The 26995-nt window shown below is 38.3% G+C and overlaps 1 protein-coding gene across 2 annotated transcripts; it reads right to left on the bottom strand.

Annotated features, from left to right (window-relative positions):
• Positions 1-508: 508 nt before the first annotated feature.
• Positions 509-26883, bottom strand: LARP7 (La ribonucleoprotein 7, transcriptional regulator). Of its 2 annotated transcripts, none has more exons than XM_084518207.1 (13): positions 26728-26883; positions 23461-23669; positions 21890-21990; positions 21691-21774; positions 18714-18878; positions 17973-18081; positions 16275-16649; positions 15681-15816; positions 13058-13215; positions 12121-12239; positions 9128-9287; positions 6623-6714; positions 509-992 (listed from the first exon to the last, which is right to left on the bottom strand). In XM_084518207.1, the coding sequence occupies exons 2-13, from the start codon at positions 23666-23668 to the stop codon at positions 912-914; spliced, it is 1788 nt and encodes a 595-aa protein (XP_084374333.1). In that variant the 5' UTR covers position 23669; positions 26728-26883; the 3' UTR covers positions 509-911. The 2 variants fall into 2 exon arrangements, with proteins under 2 accessions (XP_084374333.1, XP_084374334.1); XM_084518208.1 differs by lacking the exon at positions 26728-26883 and adding an exon at positions 25493-25515.
• Between the last annotated feature and the right edge of the window lie 112 nt (positions 26884-26995).

Raw genomic sequence — 26995 nt, 5'->3', positions numbered from 1 at the left:
TATTCCAGTAACTTGGTAGCACAGAATTTTAAGATGTTAACCTGCCTTACCAGCATAAACTGCAGCCACAAAAACGCCTGGAGTGTCACTGACAGTTTGTTTTCAAGAGTTTGGCGGTATTTTAGGAATGTGCTTCTAGCTTCAAAATAACTCGCTTACCCTTCTGTTTATAACGAAATTTCACACTTTTATAAACCAGCGTGTTAGCGTCTTCTTTGCCCTGCAACAAAATTTGCTAAACCTCATGAACAAATGTGTGAATTTCTCTAGATAAATGGAGAGAACTCTAAAGGTAGACTTAGCCACAAAAATTTAACCTCTTGTATCATTCTAGATACAAGACTCCAAGTCTAAATTCAGATTAGTGCGCATGTTAATATAAATTGTTTCAGGCTTCTCAGAGACAGATTTTTCAGACAGTCCCAGTCACTTTAAAATCCACAGAAGATCATATACTCATTCTACTCTGTTGCTCAGTATGATGGACTAAACAGAGGCCTAGAGAGGATTATTTACCAATAACCACCTTTATTATTTATAGTGTCATCAAACAGTGAATTAGAGATGCACAACTGAAAATTTCTCAAGCATTTTTTTATTTCATAACCTAGTGTATAAAATTCCAACATACAAAAAAAAAAAATCAGAAGTGAACTAGAGCAAGATCTCTTAATACAATTCTTCTTCCAGAAAGCTTTACCTAAAGGCTCAGAAGCAGTACACATTCAGCCGATTTAAAAATGGGATTCAGAATGATGTCCATACTTGGAGTCTGCAGAACTGTGAATTGAACGGACCGGTTTTTCATACCTTCTTAAAAATGGTTTAGTTGCTGTAAGCAGTGATGGGCTTTTTTCTTCTTTTTATTTTTAAAGCCCCTGGTTCACTTCCAAGATCACAGTCAGTCTTGGTTAGTTATCTTCAGAGAAGCGAATATGCTTACTTGTCTGTTGAGTCTTTTCAAGTCTCATTCTTTCGGCTTTGGCAATCAGCTGCAAACAAGCATGAAGAACATTGAAAAAAAGATTAGAATAAAATTATATCATTGATATTATTTTTGTCTCACAATCACAATTGTATTATTCCATGATTTACCAAATTTTGTAAGAAAAAGATATTCTTTGAACAGATCAGCTAACCTTTACATCCAACAAAAAAATAGTTAAAGCAGCCCTGAATTAACTTATTTCAGAAGGGTGTCAGAACCACCAAAAATAAAATAGCAGAACATCCCTTCAGTTTCCAGACAGTGCAGCATATTTTATCCCAGTTCCTCTACCTCCCAACATGGTTGATGGTTGAAGAGAATAAAACTATGGATTCAGAAATCCCCAAATGCAGTCTTAAAGACCAAGTTAAAAAAAAACACAAACAAAAACTACCCTTATATTGGATTCATTCTATCACTGATGATGCTGAGAAAACAAAACAAAACACCAAGGTCACAGCACTAAAAATGCCCTAGGATTGTTGTATCATTTTTTAAAGTCAGTTAGGCAAAGGTAAGAACACAGGAATCCAGATGGGGGAGCATCCTTCATGCTGGACAAACACACAATACACATCACAAGACTGCTGAGAATTAATCTTAAGAAATTGTGATATAGTTGGGAAGAATGTTGGTGCTAGGAATCCCTAACTCCAATCCCTGTCCAAGCAGGGATGTTAGTTTTTGGCTGCATTTCAGGTAAGTTTACTAAATTACTAGGTACCTGGGATCACTTTGCTTTTTCCACATGGCCTGAAGCTGTAAGTGCTGAACTGCTGTATTGCTGTAACTGCCTGTCTCATCTCCGCCTCACTGTGGTAACGTCACAAGCGACTGCAACTCGTAGCTTTGATCAGAAAACCTTTCACTCATGGCAGTAATTCAAACTCCTTTCTGCTCAGGCTGCCTTTCTTGCTTGCTTTGCAGAAGATTGATGACTCGGGCGCCTTCTGCATACCATGAGATGTTCCCCATCAGTCCAGAGGACTCTCACAAAACACGCTCTCCCCGGGACAGGGCATTTTTCCCTACCCCACAGGTACCTTTGATGATCCAAACCTCGACTTCACCACAGCTAAACCCAGAGTTTAGTACAGTGATAGCGAGCAATCTGGGATCTTTTAGGATATTGGCATCTTACAGAAACAAACTCACTAGTAACTCCCTCACATGTTGCTGACTGCAGGTAAAACAGTTCTCTTGCTTCTTTGCAAAAGCATGAAGTAACAGGAAAGAAAAACTTTTTCAAAGTAACAACATAATTTGATAGCAAATCTGACGACCAATTTATCTTTGGTTTGTTTCTCTTTCCTGCATTATCTTCAGAGTACATGTATGCGGTCACTAGTGCTGTGAAAGAAAACACATGCCACTTCTTGGCAAATGAGAAAGGCAATTGTTCCTAACAATGTATCAGGAATGCTTTTGTGGAACATAACTAACTTGCTAATTTTCAGCTTACATACTGCTGTTTTCAGGCTGGAAACAAAATGCAGAGACCATCTTTAAAAGCACGCTTGTTTTTCAAGCGCTCATACTAGAACATTCACTGATTTACCTACAGTACAGTACCAAAGTCGTAATACCCAAACGCAAAGACACAAGCTTTGTTGCTGGGATGCCCAATTGTGATTCCTTAATCTTTTTACATTGTTACATGAACAAGATGAAAAAAAAAAAAAAAAAGGAAGAAGTACGGAAGGGACAAGACAGGCTTCCTTGTCTGGATAAGAGGATAAGAGGCGAGAAAGCAGGGGACTCCTGTGAACCTAGACACATCAATAACACCCCGGCATAAATCCACATTAACTTATCTGATGTAGACTACCAGAACATATTAGCTGGTTCTGAGGTCAAGGGGGGTTTGCTCACAAGGCAGACCATTAAAGAGTTTCCTAGATTTGCGGAGTTACAAACATAAATCAAATCGTTTTATCTACATGACCGCAGTCATGGTTATATCCTGCAGACACTACATCTTGTACCCAGCATGGCAGCACGTGGCACGCTGCCGCACTGATTACAGCAGTCAGGAAGTACACTTTAAACTGATGTTGCATGGTTTTACAGTGCTGTGCTGCAGTATAATTACACCGCTACAGTTAGACGCTTGTCATTCGCCTCCACTGTATTTAACTTGATTACAAACCCTAACACATTCTCAACAGCATTAATACCTCAAGTTCTGGTTGATGTCTTCCTTTCTCCATCACTCTGCAGAAATAAATTTGATTTAAATGTTTAACCAAAAGTTCCTTTCATTCTCTGGTAACCAAAGAATGGATTAGGAGAAGTAAGTTCTAAAGAGAAACGAGGAGCAGAGTGGCTTACTAATTCAACATGTGGCCCGCACAATCACAAGCACTACAACAAAAGCCTGAGGATCTGAAACACCCTGTTCACATCCGTGGTTGTTCTTATACCAGCACTTCAGGGGAGGAGGTGCTGCAAAAAGGCCTCAAGGATTCCCATTGGCAGGTACTCAGTCCAGGGTCAGCACCTATTTTGATGGTTCCCACCTCCCTGGGACCACTACTCGTATCCCAAACAGCAATCCAGCTCTTCCACAGATTCGAACTAAAGCAAAGTGACAGGGAACAGGACTTGTGTGTGCTCTGGACTGGGACCCCTGTTCTGTCCTGTTCTCCAAACCTCCAGTGCCAGTGCACAGGCAGGGAACCAGCCAATCTTGCAAAGACAGCCCCCAGGCATAATCAGAAGAGAACGGTGTGGGCTGTGCCCAGGCATTCCCACTATCCCCCTTCCCCATTTATTCTGCAAATTATTCCTCCCTTCACAAACACCCAATTCTCACTTCCTCCCTAAGTGCCTTTCACTTCTACCATCACTCCCGCCTTCTGAAGCTTCCTCCCTTCCTTCTGTGGAAAGGGGCGTACCAGGCGTGAACTACGTCCAGCAGCACCTTCCCCAGAAGAGAAGGAGCCAAGCTGAAGGCGTTCAGACACTCAGCCCTTTGCTTTGTGTACAGACAGCTTTTCAATCCATGGAGTTTAAGGCTGTAGACTGATTAATTGCTTTAGATCTGGTACTGCCCTAAAGAAGCAGTCTTGAGAAGACGATTTTTAGTCTTTTATCACTTCACGTTGCTTATCATGTAGTTGAACAACTAGCTAAAGAGAATATGGATTTGCAAGGGCCAGGAGAGGAAAGGACAGAGATCACAATGAACAAACAGGCCTGGGGCAAAGAAAAGTTGCAAAAGCAGTTTTTGTCACACTGCAGACCGACAATGACTACCTTTTAACCCCCTTCAGCAAGTCCCCAAAGGGTGGCTAACAATCAACCACAAACTAGCAGGGCATGCCATGAGACCCACTGCGGGAAAACCAAGCAAGCCTCCATATTTTAACACCCATGGGAGAGGAGAATTTTAACTGCCTAAACTTACAGTCAAAGCATCTCTCAAATTGGTTTGTTATAATGTACCGCTTGGAACATGATGTGGTTTATATGACATTATTACAATAAACACAGCACTGACATCACCGCAGCAATGCGGCTTACATGAACATTTTTTTCAGCTTACATTTAAACACTAATTGAAACAGTTATCTGTATAGGAAAGTGCTCTTCTTCAAAAAGATCTGGTAAGGGATTTAAAAGAACATATTTTCATAAAGTAGATACCCTAATGGCATGCTCATCTCTATGTATGCAATTTTTTCCTCCTTTTATTGTGACCTTCAAAGGAGTGAACTTGGAAGTGCTTTGAAAAATGTTCAACATAAAAGATTAAAATCAATATTCATGAATAAAGAAATACCATGCTTGTATTGCTATTGGTCTACTTCTGGAATAGAGGCTGTCAAAAAGTAAAGGAAGGGTTAAGAGCTTTTGACTACAGCTAGGCATTCTTTTCCTGATGTCTTGCTTAACAGACTTAGCATTTAAATAGCAATCGCTATGCTTTGAAGTTAACACCTCCCAGTATTGTAAGGTGATGGGTAAGGGGGAGGAGCAGGGGTTTGCATCCTTGCTGCTGCTATTGTTAGGCAGAGCCGAGACAGTTTATATTTGCAAGCCTGGATGAGGCACATTACTGGCCACTTTACACTAGTTTGGTCTACAAATACCAATCTTCAAAAGATGAAGAAACAGAAACTTAAGAGCATGGCACCTACAGTCTGAATTAAAGTCAAAGGAGCCACTGACAAAATATCTTTTCCTTAAAATAGTTACAGAGTTCATTTAAAAAAAAAAAAAAAAAAACAACTAAAAATAGCAGCACTCAGTTAAAGGCTCTAAAGCTTTATAGTTTTCACATTCATAAAGTCTGCTACTGCTTATATTACGGAATAATGGCTAAGATCCAAAGGCATCTTTAGTATTGCTTTTAGAAAATTAGACCATTAATTTTGGGAAATTCTTTATGCACAGCTGTTTTTAAAAGGACTAGGTTGATGTATCTATGAGATCTCCGAAAACATTTAGACAACCAAGATAATACACGGAAAATATGCCTGTTTTTAAGTTTGTGACCTGTGTGTATATATATATACATATATATATATATATGTATTAAATAGGTAAATGCAGTATTTCTTGTCAATTATATGGAATGACTAGGAGATTTGGTACTGTGTGCATGATTAGAGCATCTAGGAAACAAATTGTCTACAGGTTTTAAAGTCCTTGGAAAATAACTAAGGTCAGATAACTTTTAAGTTTTGCAAGCAACGGGATAAAGATTTAGGTTAAAGCCAACTCGGAAACCTTATCTGTAATGCATGTGTCAAGCAAACCTAGCAATAAAACATTTGTGAAATACTGTTTGGCACCTCTCTGTCGGGTGAAAGGTCACAGCCTCTTAATCAAGAATCCTTCATGTCTGGAAACATCTTCTGGGGGCAGGAGCAGAGGCTGCTGCCTACAAGTTCATCGCAACACTCCCTCAACAGTGTGGCCTGACAGGCACACCAAGGTCAAAGTTGGAAGAAAGTTTCAGCTGAACACTGAGTAAAATCATGCTGCACTGCAACAGACAGGAAGAGCAGCAGTTTGGCACCGCAAGAGCAACCAGACCCGAGCTCCTTAGGTGGGTTCCAGGCACATTAGATGTGACAGGGTCTTGGTTGGAAGCTGCTTGGCTATGGATGCTGGTAGCAGCATTTGGATCTGTCTGCATTGGGAGGTACAAGACACGCTGTTGCTTGCGTAGACCCAGGACTCCACTAGGAACACCGCCATCCACCACAGTGCTGGACTGTACATTAACCACCACCATGTAAATTGCGAGGAAAAGGAAAATCCACTCTACAGAAAAACATATCCTGAATGCACTAGACAATTAACCTAGAGCAAATAGAAGACTACTTTGCTTTATAATGAGCTCATCCAGAGAATTCTTAGAAGATATCCAACTTGCAAATTAACTTCATTTCTTTAGTCACGGGCTTAACTTTCTCTGCTTGTCTCCATAAAGACAAACCTTGCATTTGGCAGCTGGCCTAGGACAGCCACATTCTGGTTTGTGTCTGTAAAACCCAGCTGCAAAGTGAGTAGGAAGTGATCTTCCTGGACTAAACACAAAGCCAAACATCAACATATTTCAGAAAAAGTAGTTGTTTTCCAAGGCTGGCTGCACTGGCAAAACCAAACAAACTTGTAAGTTACCTTCTCAGTACCCCGCTTCTTTTCTCGAGGCTGGTTAAGCTTAGCTTGTCTGTCCACTAAAATCTTCTGCCAGTAGCGTTGTTCATTATCACCTGGAAAATCAAGTTAACATCACAGAACGTGAATATAGCTGTTCAATACAAGTGGCATCCCAGATGAAACACTGCATCCAAAGAATCTTTTCTAACCCAGGCAAACACATGACAGTACTTGTCAGGCCAAACCCCGTCCTTTCAAGTACTTTTTCTGCTTATCTCAAAGATGGTTTTGAAACAGATTGCTGAGTAACAATGTAAGCTTCAAATATTTTTTTGCCATTAGTCTTCAGTTTCATAGTCCTAGAGTAATCATCCAGCGTTGTGATGCCTGACCCACACTATTCAGTGAACAAAGCAAAGAAAAACTGTCTAAAGAAACTTAACGCTGACACTAGGACTGCATTCTGTACTGACTGGACAGGACTTGAACCAATGCACTTTATTAGCTTTAGGACCTGAATGCCAAGGTAGCTAAATATCCCCAAGCAAGTATTTTTACAAGCTTAACAAAAAGAGCTGAAGAAATAAACAAAAAGGACTCTATACACACAATTGGTAGTAGGAGCTCAGTTTTAACTTTTGTATTTCACCACAGCATCCGGCAGCCCTATAATTCATTGATATATTTAATCTCTACTTTGGAACAATGGAACTGACCATCTAACAAAAAATTACTGTAAAAATGACAGATTATTTTGTTTCATCAGAACCACTGTAAGAAGCAAACTGTGGACTTCATGGGCAATTTAGGAATGAGAACATGAGTGGAAATAATTTTCCAGTTTTTGTCAGTGGCTGTCCTGCAGTAAAAGCAGTTTGCCACCGTTTCCTCTGGTCCAAACTGTAACTATCACGGTAGGAATTTAGTGGTGCAATGAACGGTCTCATAGGAAATCTTCAGTTACAGCTAAGTCTCCAAGTCATCCTGGAAGATTCCAGCAAAAGTAATGATTCTGAGAAGGAATCTTACATGTATTTACATTAACATACGTTTAATACTTTGTCAGGTGAAAAGCTAGAGGTGCTTAGTCAAAGCTGAATTCTAGAAGGTCTAGGAGAGCTTCTGTCTCCTGTGGTAGGGAGCATTAAAGATTCTTTCATGGTCGTTATTCACCATATTCACCTTTACACCACCCAGAAATGCTGAAATCCTCTCTGTGAGTGACTTCTGCATTCCTCAAAAGCCTTTCCATTCTCATTTCAATGAACTAGTTGGAAAAAAATCTTAAAACTCTGAATGGAACAATCCTACAATGTAGTACTTACCTACTAATCTACTACTGTTCTTTTTTATGTAAGGGTGGAAAAACAGACAAATACACACAGAGCACACAGCTGTAAAATGCCATATTTCAAGTTTTCTGGGTATCTGGAACACAGAAAACTCCAGAGGACAAATCTAACTCAAAATGACATCAGTGGCATTCAGTAAGCATAAAACTTTAATTAACTTTGATAATACCATGAATGCTAATGCTCTCATTGCAGTTATTTCTTCTGTAATCCTTAATTGTCATTTATGTAGGTTTACATTCATGCATGCATGGAACTTGGCCCTGTGTGAGACTCTGTGCAGGCATGTAGTAACACTTAAATACATGGACAAGAAAATCTCATCCAGATTTTTATCGTGTCTAAAATACACACACACACACACACACACATATAAGAACATATTAATCAAATTTGAGAAACCCCCCAACTCCCCACTCCTTCTCCTACTCTTCCCTTCAAATGAAGGCGTTTCTCTACACATTGAAAATGATTTCAATCTAATGCAAAATAAGAATTTAGAATGGCAGAGTATTTCAGAAGGACAAAAAAAACACTATAAACTTTAGGACTATGTTCCAGTAAAAATGTTAGTGTAAATATAATTAAAGAAGCATTACTCTGGCATACATTATTCAATTTTCTGGAAAAAAAAAAAAAAAAAAAAAGATTAATTAGAAGGCAAGTGCTAAAGCCCCTTTCATCATATCAGTGCTGCGAGATTCCTGTCCCATTATTTCACACAGCACAAGTTTGGTATTTTCATGTTACTCTTCATTTAAAATTCTTTTGAGTCATCGGAATGTTAAAGTCCTAAAGCTGAAATGCGAATTAAGTTCTATAGCCTACACCTCTAGAAGCAGAGAATCAAGCTCAAAAGAACAGAATTAAGTTTATAAAGGCAAACAATTTTGCTCTAAACAGTGCCTTAAAAACATTTATCGTTCTATCAATTCCACTGCAGTCACAAATCAAGAAGATTCATTGGAAAGAAATGTTCTATATATAGAAAAAAGCAGTCTTTTCCATGGCTACAAAGATAATTAAATATATCCATAAAGGTACCATGTAACACTACCCAATACAACTCTTTTCACATAAAGTATGTAACTTAAGGGTTCTTAAAGTTGCAGTCTTTAAAATTGCAAAGATACTTAAAAAATATCTCCTGTACTACAACTAAAAAAAATCTTACCAGTGAGAACTTCGTATTTCCAGTTGTTTTTTATCTGTATTTCTTTGTGTGATTTCATGACAGTCTGTGCATCCTCAGGAGTATTAAACCGGACGTGACACTCGGTGTCTCCCTCCAGCATGTCTACATAGGCGACATCAGCCAGCAGCGCCAAAGCATCCTGTCAAAGCATGAGAGAGAACACAGACTGTGAAGCAGGTTTAAGAACAGAAGAGCACTTTGACTGATCTGTAGTACATCACCAGTATTTTCTAAAAGGTCACGGAGTACAATGAAATAACCAATTTTTTAATTTAATAAACAAATCTCTTGTTAAATAATTCAAACATAACATCCTTCTTATGAAAATGTATTGATTCAAAACTATGAGCCCACAACTTTAATGTGTTTATTAATATCTCATCCTGCACTCAACAACAATTTAAAGCAGTAATTCCCGCAATTTTGTGGGGGAATAAGAACAGTTTTGACTAATGGCACATGAGAAGTTATCCATTTATTTCAATACTGTATTTGTACAGACTTTTCCTATGAAAGGATCAGTGTTACAGTACACAACTATCACTGACGTTCCAACAGAAAAACATCCAGCTTCTCTCTGTGCATGAAATCTATACAGGCAAGCTCATTCATGGCAGATAAACTGAGAAATTAGTATAGTAAATCAGTCCTTCCTATCTTTACGAAGTGATCTCTGGAAATTTTCACTATCAGCTGAAGGAGGAAGAGACACACATGCTCTTTCAGATGAAGTACTTCACTTGTAATACCTGCTGTTAGGGAAATTAACTAAGACCACACATTCCTAGTCAATTTTGTTCACAGCAGGCAGCCCAAGATGCTCCTATTCAAGAATTACACACTTTTAACCCTCTACTACCAAGCACAACCTTAAAATAAAACAAAATTAAGTGCCAACTTAAAATAATCCCAAACTACTTTTAACTCTTAATTCTGATATCCTAAAGTCATACTTAAACAGAAAGTTATAGTGAATCATGTGTCTCTTTGTAACTGGCACATGTTGGGATCTCTGAGAAACGCCTTAACAGCAAGATATGGAAACAGTGAAGAAAAAACATCAAATAGAATTATAACTACTCTGAGCAGACCCTTCCTGTATGTGTAAAGTAACGTATGCTTCCCATACGAGAAATACAGATCGACTCTGGAAGTTTATGAAGAAAAGACCTAGATGCATTGCTTGGTGGCAGCACTGACCCAGGATAAGAGGCAAACACATTTTTATTGAAGAGTAAAATTTGATAAAAGCAACTAGTATGGCCAGGAAAAGTCCCGGAAGCATCACATACAATTTGCAGCTTCCACAGACAATGGAAAAAGAGTTGGTGTGTTAGAAAGGATTTGTTGCTTTTTCCAACTACAGTTGTATTCTGCAATTATGTTTGTGACTAAAAACCTTGCCTTTTTTATTGGGTAACCTCCCACAAAGTATTTTGCCTATCCTCCTTGTTTTAGAAACCAAAACATAATGATTAATAACAGCAAAGGCCACCCCAGTCTTATTTTGTCCCCCCTTTAAATTAGTAGTTTTCCTTGAAATGCTTCCCTTAAACTAAATCAAAAGAGAAACTTAATTTATATAATCTGCAAATATGAGACTTGAAGTTTATTTTCAGCTACTGTGGGAACAGTAAGCTTTTCCCCTGATCACAATATGTTATGCTGCAACACAGACTCCACGCTGGAAGATGGATACTGCAGTCAAACTGAGCTGTCCTTCGAACATCCCAGTGACAACCACTACATTCTCTCAGTGCCTCCAGAACTCAGACACTGACTGCCTTTGTCCACCAAGGCAGATAAGACTGACGAAGCTGAAACTGTACGTATCAATTTGTTTTCAGTTAAAGACAACTGTTTCTCACCTTGCTTAGGTTTATGCACACACTAAACTTCATACACTTGGAAGCTGACAGTGACTTCAGATGAAATATTCAGTTACAAATATAGGTAGTTTGATAAGTCACCTCAGAACTTGGGTTTAGAACCACTGTTGTCCTCAACAGTCTGTATATTTATTCTAAAGAAGGGTAAAAGCTGTTCAAATTCTTTCCAGATGTTATTAATCCAAAATTACGGTTTCAGAAAAAGGTCCTGTGTCACAGTCATGCAAAAAACAGAATCAAAAAAAAAAACAAACCTCTGCTGTTATTTCCTTTGGAAACCTTTTAATATTTCCATCTCAGAAGGACACAAATTAGAACTGCTATTTTCCTTAAAATAAAATACTCTATTTAACATATACAACTTTCACATCATATCCAAAATAATGGTAATTATCTTTAAAACTTTTTTTTTTTTTTTTACTTGAGGGAAACAGAGCACTTGCCATAGGGTGGGTGGGGGGATGAATACTGGACCAACTGTACTGCTGTCATTCTGACTGAATTGAGTTTTTGCAGTTGTGAACTATTTACTGAAATAGACAACTGTTTTCTCATGCATAGTGCATTTTCCTGCTCCTAAATCTCTGTTAATAGCAAACCAAACCAATTTACTACCACAGATTCCTTAATCTGAATTACACCAAAATTACTGGCACAATCATGCATAGAAAATGCTGCACCCACTTGGACTTCACGCTTCCTTTTCTAAAATGGAAGACTTGTCTTAGCAGTGATTTACTTTTAACAACATAAAACTAACCACATTTTTCACACTGAAAATGCAAAGATGGAGCAACAAGAGCTGGAGGTGGAGGAGACAGCTTCTCATCCTCTAGAGCACTATTTATTTTGGCCATTATTTTCAAACTTGACATTGCTTGAAGCAGTCCAAAGGCTACATTTTGCTGTTGTAAAATCTTCCATTAACAGGTACTAGAGAAGAATCTGTACACAGCTACTGGCCAAACAACAACAACAAAAAAAATCAGTAAGACTTGTTTAAACGGTATTCCATATTCAAACATTTTGGGGGCACTGTAAGAGGAAAGGCTAACAGCTACCCTGAGGTTACAAAGGCATTACCTTGATCTGCTTCCTGCCCGGCAGGGGCTCCGTGCTAATGATCTTCACAATTACTCCACTCACAAACTGGGGCCCCATTGTGTTAGCCTTGACAGGAGGAGCAGAATCTTCACTGGTGGCTGATCAATTTGAAAAGAAGGGAAAAAAGAAATTTTACATTTACCAGTTTGACAAACTAAAGATGCCACAAAAGTATATAAGCAATGTGACATACACAAGAAACGAAGCAAAGGGCATTAAATATTGCTACTGCAGATAATTTTTTTAAAATTAAATCTTGGATCCAGACTGTTCACAGAAGTCACTATGTCTAAGAAAATAATTTGTATACACCACATCCTTCCTTTAAAAGGTATTTCATATTCTATTCAATTGCAGTTAATACTTGAATCCTGAATTCTAGAGTGATTTCAAATAAGTGACATGTCAACACTTGTCTACTATCAAAGTTAGTGAACTGCAATCAAAAACATACAAGTTGAACCAATAACATATAATTATAAAATTACTTCTAACTATAAACTTGGCAAAGCCCAATTAGAAGCCATTTTTAAATGCCTTTGAGTAATAGTTGTGTAAATCTCTGAAAGGATGGCAAAGCCTAAGCAAAATCAGGCCCGAGTTACATCATTACCAATTCTTGATTTATTTCTCCAAGGCTTTTATAGTTACAATTACCTAAAAAGATCCTAAGTTTAAGAAGTGCTACAGAAATATTTTTTAATCATTTACTTATTCTTCAGTACTAAACCAATCTACATGAGGGAAGCTTGTTTTTTGTATAATTTGGCATTCAAAGACACTGTTATTATAGAAAATATATTTTCTTTAAAACACTAAAAACACTATTTTTCAGTGTTTCTGGAGGACCAGTGCCCATATTTGTGTACTAGAATCATAAAGAAAACAACTACAAAAAAATCATAAAGAGGGTTACATTTGGCATTTTTCGACTGAGGCTTTTTCTGTGCACAACCATCCGTTTCCATCTCTCCCACAGGCTCAGGTTTGATTTGAGACATTGTTTTCTTTAAGGAGGCCATACTGGCTTTTTGAAGAGCCAAATATTCTTGTTTCAAATCCATCCATTCGGTCCTGGAAATGAAAATAGCATGTCAGTTGTCAACAAGAAAATAACGTTTAGAAACTCACTGACAATTTAAGAACAAGCCATTTACAAATAGCTTAAACTTAACCTAGCAAGCAGCGAAGATGCTTCTGAACTCTTAGAAATGTCCTTGCACTTTACTCATCTTCAGCCTTGTGAGTATCTGCAGTTTAAATTTTGCTTTATCTTTTAATATTTCAAGCAAGTTGTTAAAAAAAAAATCAACCTCTCATTTGTAGAGCGACTCTCAAAGTTGTTACAGATATTCAGAAAACATTTAGAACAGCTTGGTAAACTGTATTCTACTAGAACTACAGACAGCACAGGCATTAAATTCAGGCTAAATTCAGAGACAGTGAACTCTGAATTCACTGAATTCATTCAGTGAACCCACTCCTGTGTTACTATATTAGAAATTTGTCATTTATTTTCTAGAAAAATCATTGATCGAAAATCAACAACTGGTTAAACTCACCAAAAACCTACTGAGATAAGAACATTCCTCACTATTCAAATGCACTTTGGTTAAAAAATACCACCACATGGAAGCAATTTATATATTTACATACATTTAACATGGAGATGTTTCTGCAAACAGCTCGAGCTTTGCTCCATAGAAACACAATGCCTGTAGTGCCACTGTGAGAACGACTCATTGTTACCCTAATCTGTACTATCAAACAAGCTGATAGAGGATTTTTAAAGAGGAGGATATCTTGTGGTAATGGTTTTAGCTGTTAACATTGACAACTGTATACTTCAAAAAAAGCATCCAGACTCACCCAGGATCATACATTCTCAACAGAGCAAAGACATTAAAATAACAAAAGACCCACGTAATGATTCTCTGAGATAAAAAGGCAACACCATTCCACAGCAAGGTATGGTATAAATACAAGCTCAAGGAGCTACTTGTTAGCTGGATTCGAAGGAAGAGGAGACCAAGGGAATGAGCCAGGCAAGTATATAAAATGCTCAACCTCTTTGGAAATTTTTCCCCCCGCTTCGCTATACTTTGCTAAATTTTAAAACTATTTTCTCTGTGTTTGATGCAGTATTCTCAGGATCCTGGTGGAAGAGGAGATTAATTTTTGCCTTTTTTTTTTGTGGACCCCTTTTACTTTAACATGGAGGTGCTTTCTGTGATTTTAAAAAAGTAAGTGCTTCCATGTTTTAGTAGAGGTGAATCCTGTTCTCAATTCTGAAATGCCATCCGTGCCACGATTTTTTCTTGACAAGACTTTTTCACTCGAGTTGCCGACTTGCCAAAAAAAATTTTTTTTTAAACTTTTTTTTCTTTCCTGAATAAGACATTTTTATGGTCTGTACGTTCAGAAAAAAATAGAAAAAGGGCTACCCTTGCTTTAACATGGAGGTACCTGCTGCCTAAAAAAGTAAGTGCTTCCATGTTTCAGTGGTGGTGGATCCTAATGTCTGAAACATCTTTGAAGAAAATGCCGTTAAATGAAGAAGTTTAGATCCACCATAGTGGTTGCACAATTTACTGCTTCTATTGTTGCTGGTTTTGTCTAGTTATTCTTTAACAGAATGAAAAATTGTCTCTCCACATAAGGATCCCCGCAACTTAAATGTGGACGTACTTTCTTTGTTCCTTAAAAGTAAGTGCTTCCATGTTTTAGTGGTGGTGAATCCTTTTTTTGTCAACTGACTGAAACCGACAGGAAACTTACTGGAAGTCTGAAGAAAATATTAGATCAATTGCCCACATGTAACATCTCTTTGATTTCTGTGTGGAGATGGGAGTTCGTGATGGTTAATTAGTGTTAATAATACTTAGTGCTTTCTTGTATCCTGTTTACTATGTATTTGCACTTCACATGGCCTCCCAGTACAGGCAAGATGGCAAGGACCCCCTCTACTTTAACGTGAAGGTACTTGCTGGATGCTTGAAAAAGTAAGTGCTTCCACGTTTTAGTTGCGGTGACTCCTTAAAGCCCAATGTGAATTCTGTCCACCTACTAACTACTGATGTAATTAACCTCGGGAAGATGAATAGTGAGTGAACCTCAGACTTTTAACGTTGTATCTTTTCAACTACAGGCTAATACTGTTGCTAATATGCAACTCTGTGGTAAAACAAATTGGAATTGCACTTTAGCAATGGTGATGGACTGTCAGACATACAAACAAAAATACATTAAAAGGTTTTGTTGTATCCTTTACCTGTTAACATTCAATAAAGTATATACAAAATAACTGTTTTTTTTTTTTTTCCTTCCTGTGAAATCTGTTTTCAAATAAAGCACTGCACATTAAGCAAAAGTCCACTTTTTTAACATGCCATGACATCAAATGCAGGGACACACTTAGTTAATAGTATGAAATTAGAAATATATGTTCAACAAAACTGCACTAGTGAGGTTCCTTCCCTCCACCCCCGCCCCCCCTTAAAGTACTAAGTTACCATGTGCTGTTGTTTGTCATAACCTACTTGGACAGTACTCTGAGTGGAATAACTTCTTCACCCATCTTGTGTCTTTCTTTGTGTTTTTTCTTATGTTTCCTTTTGGATTTTGAAAGGGATGTGTCTTTTTTATCACCATTTTTGTCATCTTCTGCAGGGACTTCTGAAATAAAAATCCCCAAAAGAAAAATTTGTCGAGTTCAGACTCTGCAACTGCACAGTGGTTCTTCATTCTCAGCAATTGCATTTTTAAACATTTTTTTTGGACTTGATTTTCAATGAGGAAAGCATTTCACAAAATCAGTCAGTGTACTACTTATTCTATCTACTTTACAAACTATCCGACCTCTAATCATGGATCTATGACCTCTCATCATGGATCTAGATTATCTTTACTGTCACCATTTGCCTAGGCCAACTACTTAATCTATACTTATGTCCTTGAAATGACTCATTACCAGGTTTAAATTTAACTGTCTAATCCAAGTAATAAACTAGTCTCCTATTCACTAACATTTTCGTATTACACTTCTTGCTTAGCAACCTCTTTTCCTCACTTTTCCTCATTAGCTTAATTGAGGCTATCACATTTATCCAATTTTCCCCAGATCACAAACTTACCATTGGAATCTTTTGGAGCTTCTTCTGTTTCTTGTTTTACAGGATGAACTTGATCCTTCTGAACAGTCTTCTTGACTTTTGCAACTGGTGTCTCAGCATCTCCAGAGCTACTTCTTTTTCTCTTTCCTGGCCTGCTTTCTGCAGGTACCTCTGTGCTTTCTGTTCTGTCCCATTTCCTTTTCTCTCTCTTTGAGGGCTGCCTGTGAACCTCAGTACCCCCCATTTCTGAACACTCTGATGAAGTCCTAGGTCTTTTTGACTTTGGCACTTGCTCTGTTGTAGCGTTCGTGTTTGATTCCTTTGTCTCTGCAGCTGCCTGGGTATTGCTCTCTTTCTTAATTTTGGATTTCTTTTTTTTCTTCTTTTTCTTCTCTTCTGTATAAAAGAAGTACAGCATTTAAAACTGCCAATCATTCAAAACTGGATGAGATTGACCAGTCATATCACTGGTCATGATAATCTGGCATGTCAAATAATTTGCAATGCATTGTCCCAGAACTTCCTCCTGTCCATTTTAAGCAGAGGAAAAAAAAAGTGATAGCCTCGTAAGTGTAAAAAGACCCCTGTGTCACATGGACAATTTGGCTACAGGTTTTCTCAATGAGTTAGATGTTAATGCCATCCCTTACTTGCCACATACATAAACAAAACAAACAAAAATACATACCTCCTTCCAGGCTGAAGATGATCATTGATTTGTGTTTTGAGAACAAAAGGAGATACTTAGCCCTATAAACCTATAACTACCTGCCTACTAAAATTGTCATAGGCAGCATGCAGTATGAAACAGTAGAGAACATCTTAAGGAGGTTTAGAAAGCATGCTTTTTTGATATTTTTAGATCTAATAGCCCTAATAGTTCCTAGTGTAACAAAGAATGACTCATCATTACGCTTAAGAAAAACAAAGAAAAATATCTTAAGTCAATTGTATTATCCCATCAGAAATGAGGAAAAATGCTTCAATGAATCCAGTTACATGATCATGTGATACAGCTTCACAAATTAGAACAGCTATTCATTGCAAACAACACTCAATTGTGAATTCTGAATTCTTTTCTTTGTAACATCCTGCAGGTTTTGGCAAGCAATTATGGATCACATAAAGGGGAATTTTAGTAATAAGAAGTAATATATATATATCTAGCTATAAAAAGTTCATTCTGCCAGGGTTGCTCTGCTCAAATAAGAGTTCTGAAGAGGAAAATTGCTTAAGCAGAGAGTGAAAAATACCACAATGTTTGCTCTTATGTCAGAAAACCACAAGCTTGCCTAAGCAGCACTAACACTGAAGTATAACCTTACTTTTATGCCTGTGTCTTACTTGCACATACTAAATATTTCTAAAACAGTCAAACTTGTCTTTTGCTAGTCCTATGTGCTTTGATACTGATTAACTGTACAGTCTAAAAGCTGTTCTGCCAGCATAATAATGATTAATGGTGGTAGCTGGCAAGAGAGGAAAAAATAAGTTCCTTATCAGGCAGTAAAATAAGAGGGCAAAAACCTACTATGTTTCAAGCTTACAATTTCATTTTAAACCTACATTGGCCAACAAAACAAACAGTAACATGCATTTTCATTTCAATAAGGTTAAATTTGAGATTAGACATAGTAACAGCAGTACATTCCAGATTCTCCCTTCAAAAGGTGAGGCACAAAACAGTTTGTTTCTTAATCCCACTAATTTACCACTTACCTACAACAGTGTTGTCACTTGTATTCAGTGCAGGAACCGGCTTATTTTTTACTGTTTTTGGGAAAATACCAGGTTTCCGTGGTGCTTCTTCTGGTGGATTATTCAAAAACTTAAAGGTAAAATAAAATTAAAATCCACAATTCATTACTAAAAAGAATCCCCATCCAAGTTAAAACCAGCAGAGTGATATTCATGATACTCATTCAGAAAAGATGTAGTCCTCTGTTACTGAAGATTTTTTAAATTTTGTTTTATTTTTTTTAGTACTAGAATATACAAGCAAACACAGAGCTTGCATCATCAGTGTGCAATATTTGTCTCTGTTACCGTTGTGATAATGAAACTTACATGTTTTTAAAGTTCCAAATCACTTATTTGAAGACAGGAAACTTGTTACAACTATACTTGCCTGAAGAAATTTAATAAGCCATTTTACTGTTACAGAAATCTCTAATTCTGTAAAAGATGCTGATGGTACCCAACCAAATTATATGTCGTTGTTCCCACTCCCTGATTCAAATAGATCTCCGAGTAATTAATAGAATCACGATAAGATTAGAGGAATTGATTGGTATTCTGAGGGCAGGAGATAGAGACATAACTCCTGCTAGCTTTGCTTTTTTAATCATGATATTTTAGGATTTTCTGTATTCAAGACTCAGTAGGTGAACTAGTAAAGAGTACATCCATACCACTGACAAACGGGAAGAACGTTAACAGACTAGGGACACTGCTACTTACCTCAATGGCTTTCTCTGCTTGCTCTTTTGTTTCAAATTCAACAAAAGCAAATCCCTTCGGATCACCAGTAGATTTATACCTTGGGATACTGACGTAAACTACATTGCCACACTTCCCAAACACCCGCTCAATCCAACTGTGATTAACATTTTTGGGAAGCAGCTCCTACAGAAAGAAAAATAGACCACGTTTTCTCAGTAATTACCATTGCATCAGATCGCGTACCACATTTTCTAATTATAATTCTCAAAACAAAAATTTAAGTTTGATGTAACAACATTGAAAAATATTTTTTGCTTTATTTCACTAAGTATTCGTGTCAAGAGGTCATAGTATTCATGTAGTAAAGACAATGATCTGAAAATGCCTCTCTAATCAGTCACCTGTGCAAGTATGATTTGCATGAAGTTACACGTTTATCTCATTCCTGAGACAGATACCAAGGCCTCACCTGCAACAGGATCTTTGCGACATGGGGTATCTTTGTGAATTTTATATCTTAAGCATAACTTTGCATTGTCTCAAACTATCCACTGCAGACCACAAGGATTTTATTTTTATTTTTTAAAGTTGTTAGAAATCCAGATTCACAGAAATTGTTCTTGTAGGTCAGGAAGAGACACTACGTAAACTGATTAATGCTGGTAACTGACATTTTAAAGCTTAGTGGTTACCACTCATGGCCTAGTTTATCAGTTGCTGTGGAAGTTAAAACTTTTAGCCAGCTTCTTGGATGACAAAACGGTCTTACTTATTTTTCCTATATTCCTTAATGTAACAGCACATTTTGGCAGCTTGCAGACATCATGGCTCAGTTCCTAACCATTTCCCTTCATCTTTTAAAGAGAAATACAAATCCCATCATATCAATTTCTAAAGAGACCCCGCTGAACATGATTTAAAAATTGAACGCTCTCAAATTTAAGCTTAGACAAAAACAGTCAGCAATACTTCATTTTTTTCATGGCGAGTTACTGCACTAAGTTCTTCCCCATAAGAAAATGTTACATTCAAGGAAAAAACTATTTTTGCATGAACTCTGCTTGCCTGAGAAAAACATTTCATTATGTTTTTGGTATAATGTTGAAAAGCCGGTCAGTCACTTGAAACTTTAAAAATACTATTACTTTGGTATTGTGCTCATCCCACAGAATGTTGTTAACATATGTCATAAATAAAGAAAGTCGCAAGCCATAAGATTACTTTTGAGAAATTTAATGAAAACTCCTTCTAAATTAAAACAAAGTTGTTGAAAATACAAACTAATGAAACCACTATTCCTTAAAGAAGCACTGCTCCCCCTTCTGGCTGCATACGAAAGGGAGACATTGCACCATGAAGGGCAGGTATCTCACACACGGGTCCTTAAAAAATGAAACAAACAAGAAATCTACACCCACCTCCCCAGTTGGGTAGTAACAGGAGGATATTTTGGACTTACAGAAAATTTTAAAACTAAAAAACCCTGATAACTAGGTAGTTAGGCAACATAGCTCATTGCATTTGGAATATCTTTTCTGAAAATTACATAATCAAACTATTAGAGAAGTTCTAAGCAGTTCCTGCAATCACATTAGGAGAATACCATGACTGGCATATTGTGCTTAAAACAACTAACAACCTTTCCTGGGCTTTTGTTACAGAATTCAATGCTCTGAGTAATCCAGCTTCTATTTACCTGGATGGGCTGACATTTTGGGCATGATTATTACACATCTTCGTCACAGAAAGCTTGGTGCCTGCTCGGAATTACTACCTGCAGGAAGATCCAGCAGCTAACTGCTATAGGCATGTAACTAAGTTGACATCAGCCACAAACAGATCCCTTTAGAGACAAAGGGAATTCCATACGGGCTTCAATTCTATTAGAAAAATCCATAGAACTTTTAAATAAGCGACAGTTCAACCATCAGACCTCATTCCATGCTACCATTTAAGCAGCTCAACAATATGGTAAGTAATTCCACTCTGACATCTGCAGTATGTTGAGATGCAGTGTTTTTCTAGCAGTGCAAGCTATTTTCATTCGTTAGTGAATAATTTCAGTACCAAGACAGCTACAGAATATTGTGCTATCACGAGTATTTTTTTTTTTTAAAGCCCCCTAAAAATAAGACTAGTTCATTTAGGTACACTCTGCCATTAAAAAAAAAAAAAAAAGATGTTAGTGGGACAAAAACAGCGGCACAGAGGCGTTCGAAGTAACATATTTTATAAACAGGTTGTACTGTATGAGGTATGCCTGAGTATCTTCCAATCTCAGTTTCTGTTGTTAGAATAACAACTTGTTATCAAAAATTTGACCACATTAATGTATTTCATGAATTTTTCTTGGTACCAGTGTTGCTTCCCTGGTGGCATCAACCAGAAAAGCACAGTGAAAAGCAGTAACAGATAGTGAAAGTGCACCATTTTCTCCCTACGATACAAAACAAAATAGCTCTTTGTTCAGCATTTTAAATCATTTAAAATGGTACAAGAAGTCAGCATACCATACTAATCCTATTCTTTCCCTACCATGGTTACTGCCAGTGCTCACCCACCTAAAACAAAACATTTTACTGCATTAAATGTATGTATTAATGCTAATCTTTGGGCCTCTTCATTACAAGTTTAATACATCTATAACGCATTTTTCCTCTCCCCATTTTTTGGAAGAGGAAAAAAAAAAAAAAAAAAATCTATTAGAATTTATACTTTATATGATGTTTCCTGTACTAAATCCATCATCTTCACAGAGAAAACCCACCCTCTAAACCTAATAAAATCACATGGCTGCTTTATATTGTATTTCTCATTCTTAATACTGCAAGTGACACTATGCAATCAGATCATCAGAGCTCATAATAAACATATATATGTTGGGTTTTGCATTCGAAAATAATATGCAGTAAGAACATAAATTTAAAGGAGTTTCTACAGTTAGAAATAAAGCGCTCTGTCACATACAAGGCACACACAACAGGTACAACCTTACCACATAGACTGTACGACTATCCACATCCTTTGGTTGCTCACCCAGTGGCTGTCGTCTTCTAATCCTAGTGCCTTCTAAATCCAACTAGAAGTTAACAAGAAACAAGCATTTTCTGTAAGAATACTGACCACTTCAATTCCACTGTCATCAGTGCTCCAGTTACAGCACGGAGAAAGGAGTAAAAACGTGAGACACTCACCTCTACAACAGATGAACTTTTAACTGCTCGAGCTATCAATTTTCCATCAGTAGTTAATTTTTTCATTTTGTTGAAAGATACAAGAAGTGATATATCAACATCTGAGGAGGAAAAAAAGTGCAAGTGATGAAATCAATGCAATCTAGAAAACACTAGTGTGTCCCAATCAGACAGACATTAAGACTCAGCTAGTATTTTTGTGAAAAGAATGTGTGAGTCGTAACTCACCACACTACATGCTGGCAAGGATTTACAGAAAGTTTTTTCCATCAAAATAAAAGTTCCAAGTAATCATATATATGTATAGGTGCTAACCTATCAAGGGAATTTTGTTAGTCTCTTTTACCTCCCCACTGGTAATTACAGTCTTTGAAAAGAAGGAAAAACCCTTTCTTATGTGGTTTTACAATACAAAAACAATTTACACTGAAAACCGTGCTTCTCCTTCAAGTACTTAATTAAGTGTTTAACCCAGCAACACAAAAGAGCCCCTGCTTTTACTGCAGTTGTGATGAGTCATGCTGCCAAAACCTGGACAGAAAATTAAGCAATATTAGTCTTAGTTAAAGACGCTCAAACTCTAATACCTCTAGAAAACGTAAAGATAGTTTAAAAAAAAAAAAAAAAAAGGGTGTGCAGGGAAACAACTAAAGTTCAATACCATTGGAGACTGTAACAAGCAGTTAGAAGACTAGACTTTATCACGTAAGGCAGCTGAGCTTATGATTTACACTTGAAATAAATACACAGTTCTTAAGACACTTGTGGAATCTACAAAATATAAACATAAATATGTATATATTTTTGGAAAAAGATAACGTCTTTTCACAGACATACTGCATGTGATGTAATCCATTTTGTGTAACACACTAGAACAATTATAGATGGTATTAACCACACATTTACTACACTTAAAGCAAAAGCATGCCAGTCACACCAGTTAATGTGTAAATTAATTTACCCTTCAGAAAGCACCAAGTAGTTTCATTACCAAACTCCATTTCCTACTCTGCAGTCAAATTAGCCATGCCAAAAATGCCTGTGGGAAAGAGACCTGTCATGGCCCTACATGCAAATGCACAAGTTCTCACATAATAAATCTGTGCATTAAAGAAGAAAAAGGTATCTACATCAAACTGCAAAACCATGTGACGCTTTAATTTCTGCATTTACCTACCCTACAAATCAAGTAGTGTACCTCTATGGAAAATAATTACCCTTGTTTGTTTACTTGTTCTTGTAGTTACACAAAGGTACAAAAAAAAAAAATCAGGTCTCCCAAACAGTCACTGCTACTGTGGCAGATGCCTCTCATTTACTCCTAGAGCTGGTAGTAAAGGAAAGGAAAAGATAAACACTAAATCCAGTTTCTACAAAGTAGTACCAGGCTCTGTCTCCTGAGTTGCTAATCTGCTGCTGACTTCCAGCATGCAACTGCTATCTTCCCCAGGAGAAGACATAGTCATAATAATAAATTAGAAGACCTAATAATAAATGGTAACATTGCCACCAATATAGGGAAGAAAGCTAAAACCCATCTGTTTACTGAAATGTAATCAATGTAAACTTACATCCATCTCTGGACTTCTCTATTTGTTCCCGAAGAAATCTATCTTTGTGGAGATTAACGTCGCCGAACCAGAAATCCACTTGTTTTGCTATATCTGCAAGCACCTGTTTAACCCTTGACCTCTTCTTTTTCTCCCTCTCTTTCTTCTGTTCAGTGCTTTCCTCTTCCATGGCGTTGTCTCTTGCAACTTCAGTCTCCATTCCTGTCATCCTGTCAGTTGAAAGTTAAATATAACCTTTGAGAAAAACCAAAGTATTCTTATAGGAAGGAGTAAACACTGCCCCTTTCATGCAGTAATTTTGAAATGTTTTATCATACATTAAGGAGGCTAACTCTGTGCATCCCCTGTAAGGCTGTGCCATTCATTAGTTGTGTACAAAAATACAAAGCATGGAGAAGATGAGAAACACTAGGTCACACAATAACTGTGTGCAGATTAAGCTGAAACTCACATCTTATGGCTCTTTGCGCTGCCCTTTAGCCACAGCAACTCATTGCAGGCAGATCGGTACCAAACCGCAGGCTTTTCTTTTAAAATTTGTACTATTGTCTTAATCCAAAACGTCCCACAAACAGTTTGCCCTCCTCATTAGATCTCTAAAGGCAGTTTTTGACTTTGCGCAACAGTCATGACATTTACAGTTTCAACTGCTTTCATGCTTTATCAGACAAGCAGTGCTAGTATTATTCCAAACATTTTTTAAGTGAATTCTTTGAAGTACTTTCAGAGGTCAGGAATTGTCCTTCAATCAGACAAATTCCAGGTTACCAAAGACGCTTGCTACTTGTGCTAAAGGGAGTTTACAAAATCCATCTAAAAGCAGTCAATTTTCCTCCCAAGAAATGCATTTTCTTAGATTTGAATAAAAATAAATAACTTGTTCTCCACTTCTCAGATGCCCCAGTACAAACCATTAGAAAACCTGCATAAAAAATCCCACAAAGCACTACAATTCAGCAGTTACCCTTGTAGGCAGAAAGCAGAGCAGGTAGAAAAAAAAAAAAGGTTATACAGACTTGTGAACAGGCTAGCCAAGGACAATGCTCAGCAGGCATCTCCTAAAGCCAGTGTCTGCAAACAGGTTACATTAACACACAGATGCTGAAGAGCTCGCTGCAAAAATTTATGGTAAGACCAAAATGAGAAGCACGTATTCATCCTTACAAATAAACACCATGTCAAGAGATATTTAAATATAGAGGTGGTATGCACAGAAGCTTTAGTAAGACTTTTTTTTTAAATAACCCTTACTAAATTACATTAAAAATGCGAACCGCGCTCTTGCAGGGCCTCGGCAACTGACAAAAAGCAGTAATTAAAAATCATTAAAAATCTTCCAATCCTGCCCTTGAATATGTTCCAACACATTCCTACTACATTTCTTGCATGAGCAATCTAAAATCAGAGTGTCGCTTTTTGGAGACCGTTAATTACCAGCCTTCTTCCAGTCCGGGTGTCACTCGGTATGTGCTACACCTGAAGAGGCGTCTTCCCTTTCCTTGGTCAGGGCTCTGTCACCAGTAGCCACTGACATTAATGGCAGCCACGTTCTGCCAGAAATGCAGATTCAGGCCCCTAGAGATAGGCACTAGCTAGTGGGAAGTAACTTGAATTTATAGCTTTACTTTGAAAAACATCACAACTTTTAAATGGATCAATTCATCTTTTTTTTTGTACATATTTCCCATTCACCATAGGTACTCACTCCTGCTTGAGAATTGTTGGCCACCACAGTAGTTTATTTTATTCAAGCCAAACAAAGCACTACTGGCAAAAACACGCTTTTGAGAATGAAATTAACACAAAAATTCCAGTAATTAATATGGCAATCATCATATGAAAGACTTCCCAGCTCTGGTAATGAAACCTAAGGAAGTACAAGTGCTCAGAGAGGAAGCCCACCTCTACAGCAGAATGACAAAAATGGAAATGGTCCTCAAATCATTGTGCAAATCAGGCTGCCTCAGCCAGAGATCAGTTTCTCTCACTGCTGGGAGCTGCCCACTCAAGGTAGTGAAAGGCCAACAATTACCTTGAAAAGATAAGCCAGGTAAAACTCCCAATTGAAGGCTTCAAGCTGCTCTCAAGCCCTTCAGCGTGATCTTTATAGGAATTCTCCGCACGACAATACAGCACTTAGCTGAGGGCTATGGTGAGCTACACCATTAGAAGCAAAGCTTAGTTACCGGATACTTTCTTTGCTTGCACATTATTACTTGACCACACCAACAAACAGCATGGCTTATATATTGAAAAACTTTATTTTATACAGCCTTCCAAAGTGTTTCACTTATTTTGAGTCACTCATCCTCTGGACTTCTTTCTCAGAAGAAAGGTTCCCACCAACCTTAAAGGAAAGGCACATAGCTGCAAGCTGCACTCTGTTGTTTTGTTTTGCTCCTCCTCCACCCCCATTCCCACTTTGTGCTACTCCTTTAGGAAAGAAGCTTTGAGAAAATGGCTTTGGAGAGAGCTTGCAGCCAGAGTAAATGTCAGCTATGAAACTATAATTAGAATCTGTACACAACCGAACAGTCGGTAGTGAAATACTCACACCTGAGAGGTCACAGAGGTTCAAATTCAGCACATGAGAAAACACTTTTTATAGGTAAGCATATCAGCAACTCACGGCACTGGCTTTTTTTGTCGGTATTCTTTTCATTCGCAATTAATCTGGCAACTCTCAGCTCCACAGCGAAAGCCGCAACGCCAAGGCATACAGCAGCCTGCATTTTTGTTGCCTTGCCAGCCTCACAACTGCAAGCACTGTTCCCATAAGCCATGCAACTTGGATGAGAACTAAAGCCAAGGTCCAGACTTCAGTCTGCTAAGAACACACCTATCACCTCTTTGTTTTCCTCACATGAAATATAAGTCTTAGTGCCTTTGTGTGCGAGAGGTGAAAGAAGGGACCATTAGTTAGGGGAAGGAATGGAGCCAATAAAACGAAGTTGTTATAAACTAAAAGCCTATAATGACTTGCCTATGCACTTTAGAAGGCAAATATTAATCACAGTGGTACTAATCCCTACAGAGCCAAGTTCCAAACCACTACACCTCCACCAACCCAGCGCGCCTGAGCTATGTGAGGGCAGCCACCAAGCACCGGGCGCCCAACGGCCACCAACCGCCGCCCCCAAGCAGCCCAACGGCCGGCACGCGGCCAGCACTGCGCATGCGCGCGGCGGCGGCACCAGCAGCAGCAGCGCCCCCTGCCGGCGCCCCCGCCCCCCGCCCAACGGCCGCCCCCCGCCGCGCGCCACTGACCTGCCCGCCCCGCCGCGCCGCGCCACGTGACGTCACCGCGGGGGGCAACGGGCCGCGCCGTGCCGCGCGCGCGCCTCCGGCCGCCGCCGCCGCCACCAACCGCCGCCGGCCCTCCCTGCCCCGGCGCGGAGGGGAGCCCCGCGCGCATGCGCCCCTTCGGGAGCGGCCGCGCCTGGCTGGGCGCGCACGTGATTTCCTCCCGGCGGGCGGGGCCGCGCCGGGGAGGGGGCGTGGTTCAGCGAGGTGTGGGCGTGGCTAAGAGGAAGCG

This window comes from Aythya ferina (assembly GCF_964211825.1).
Source record: "Aythya ferina genome assembly, chromosome: 4".
NCBI classification, from domain to species: Eukaryota; Metazoa; Chordata; class Aves; order Anseriformes; family Anatidae; genus Aythya; species Aythya ferina.
Note: the sequence above shows the minus strand (reverse complement) of the source record. Positions and strands in the feature narration are given on the sequence as shown.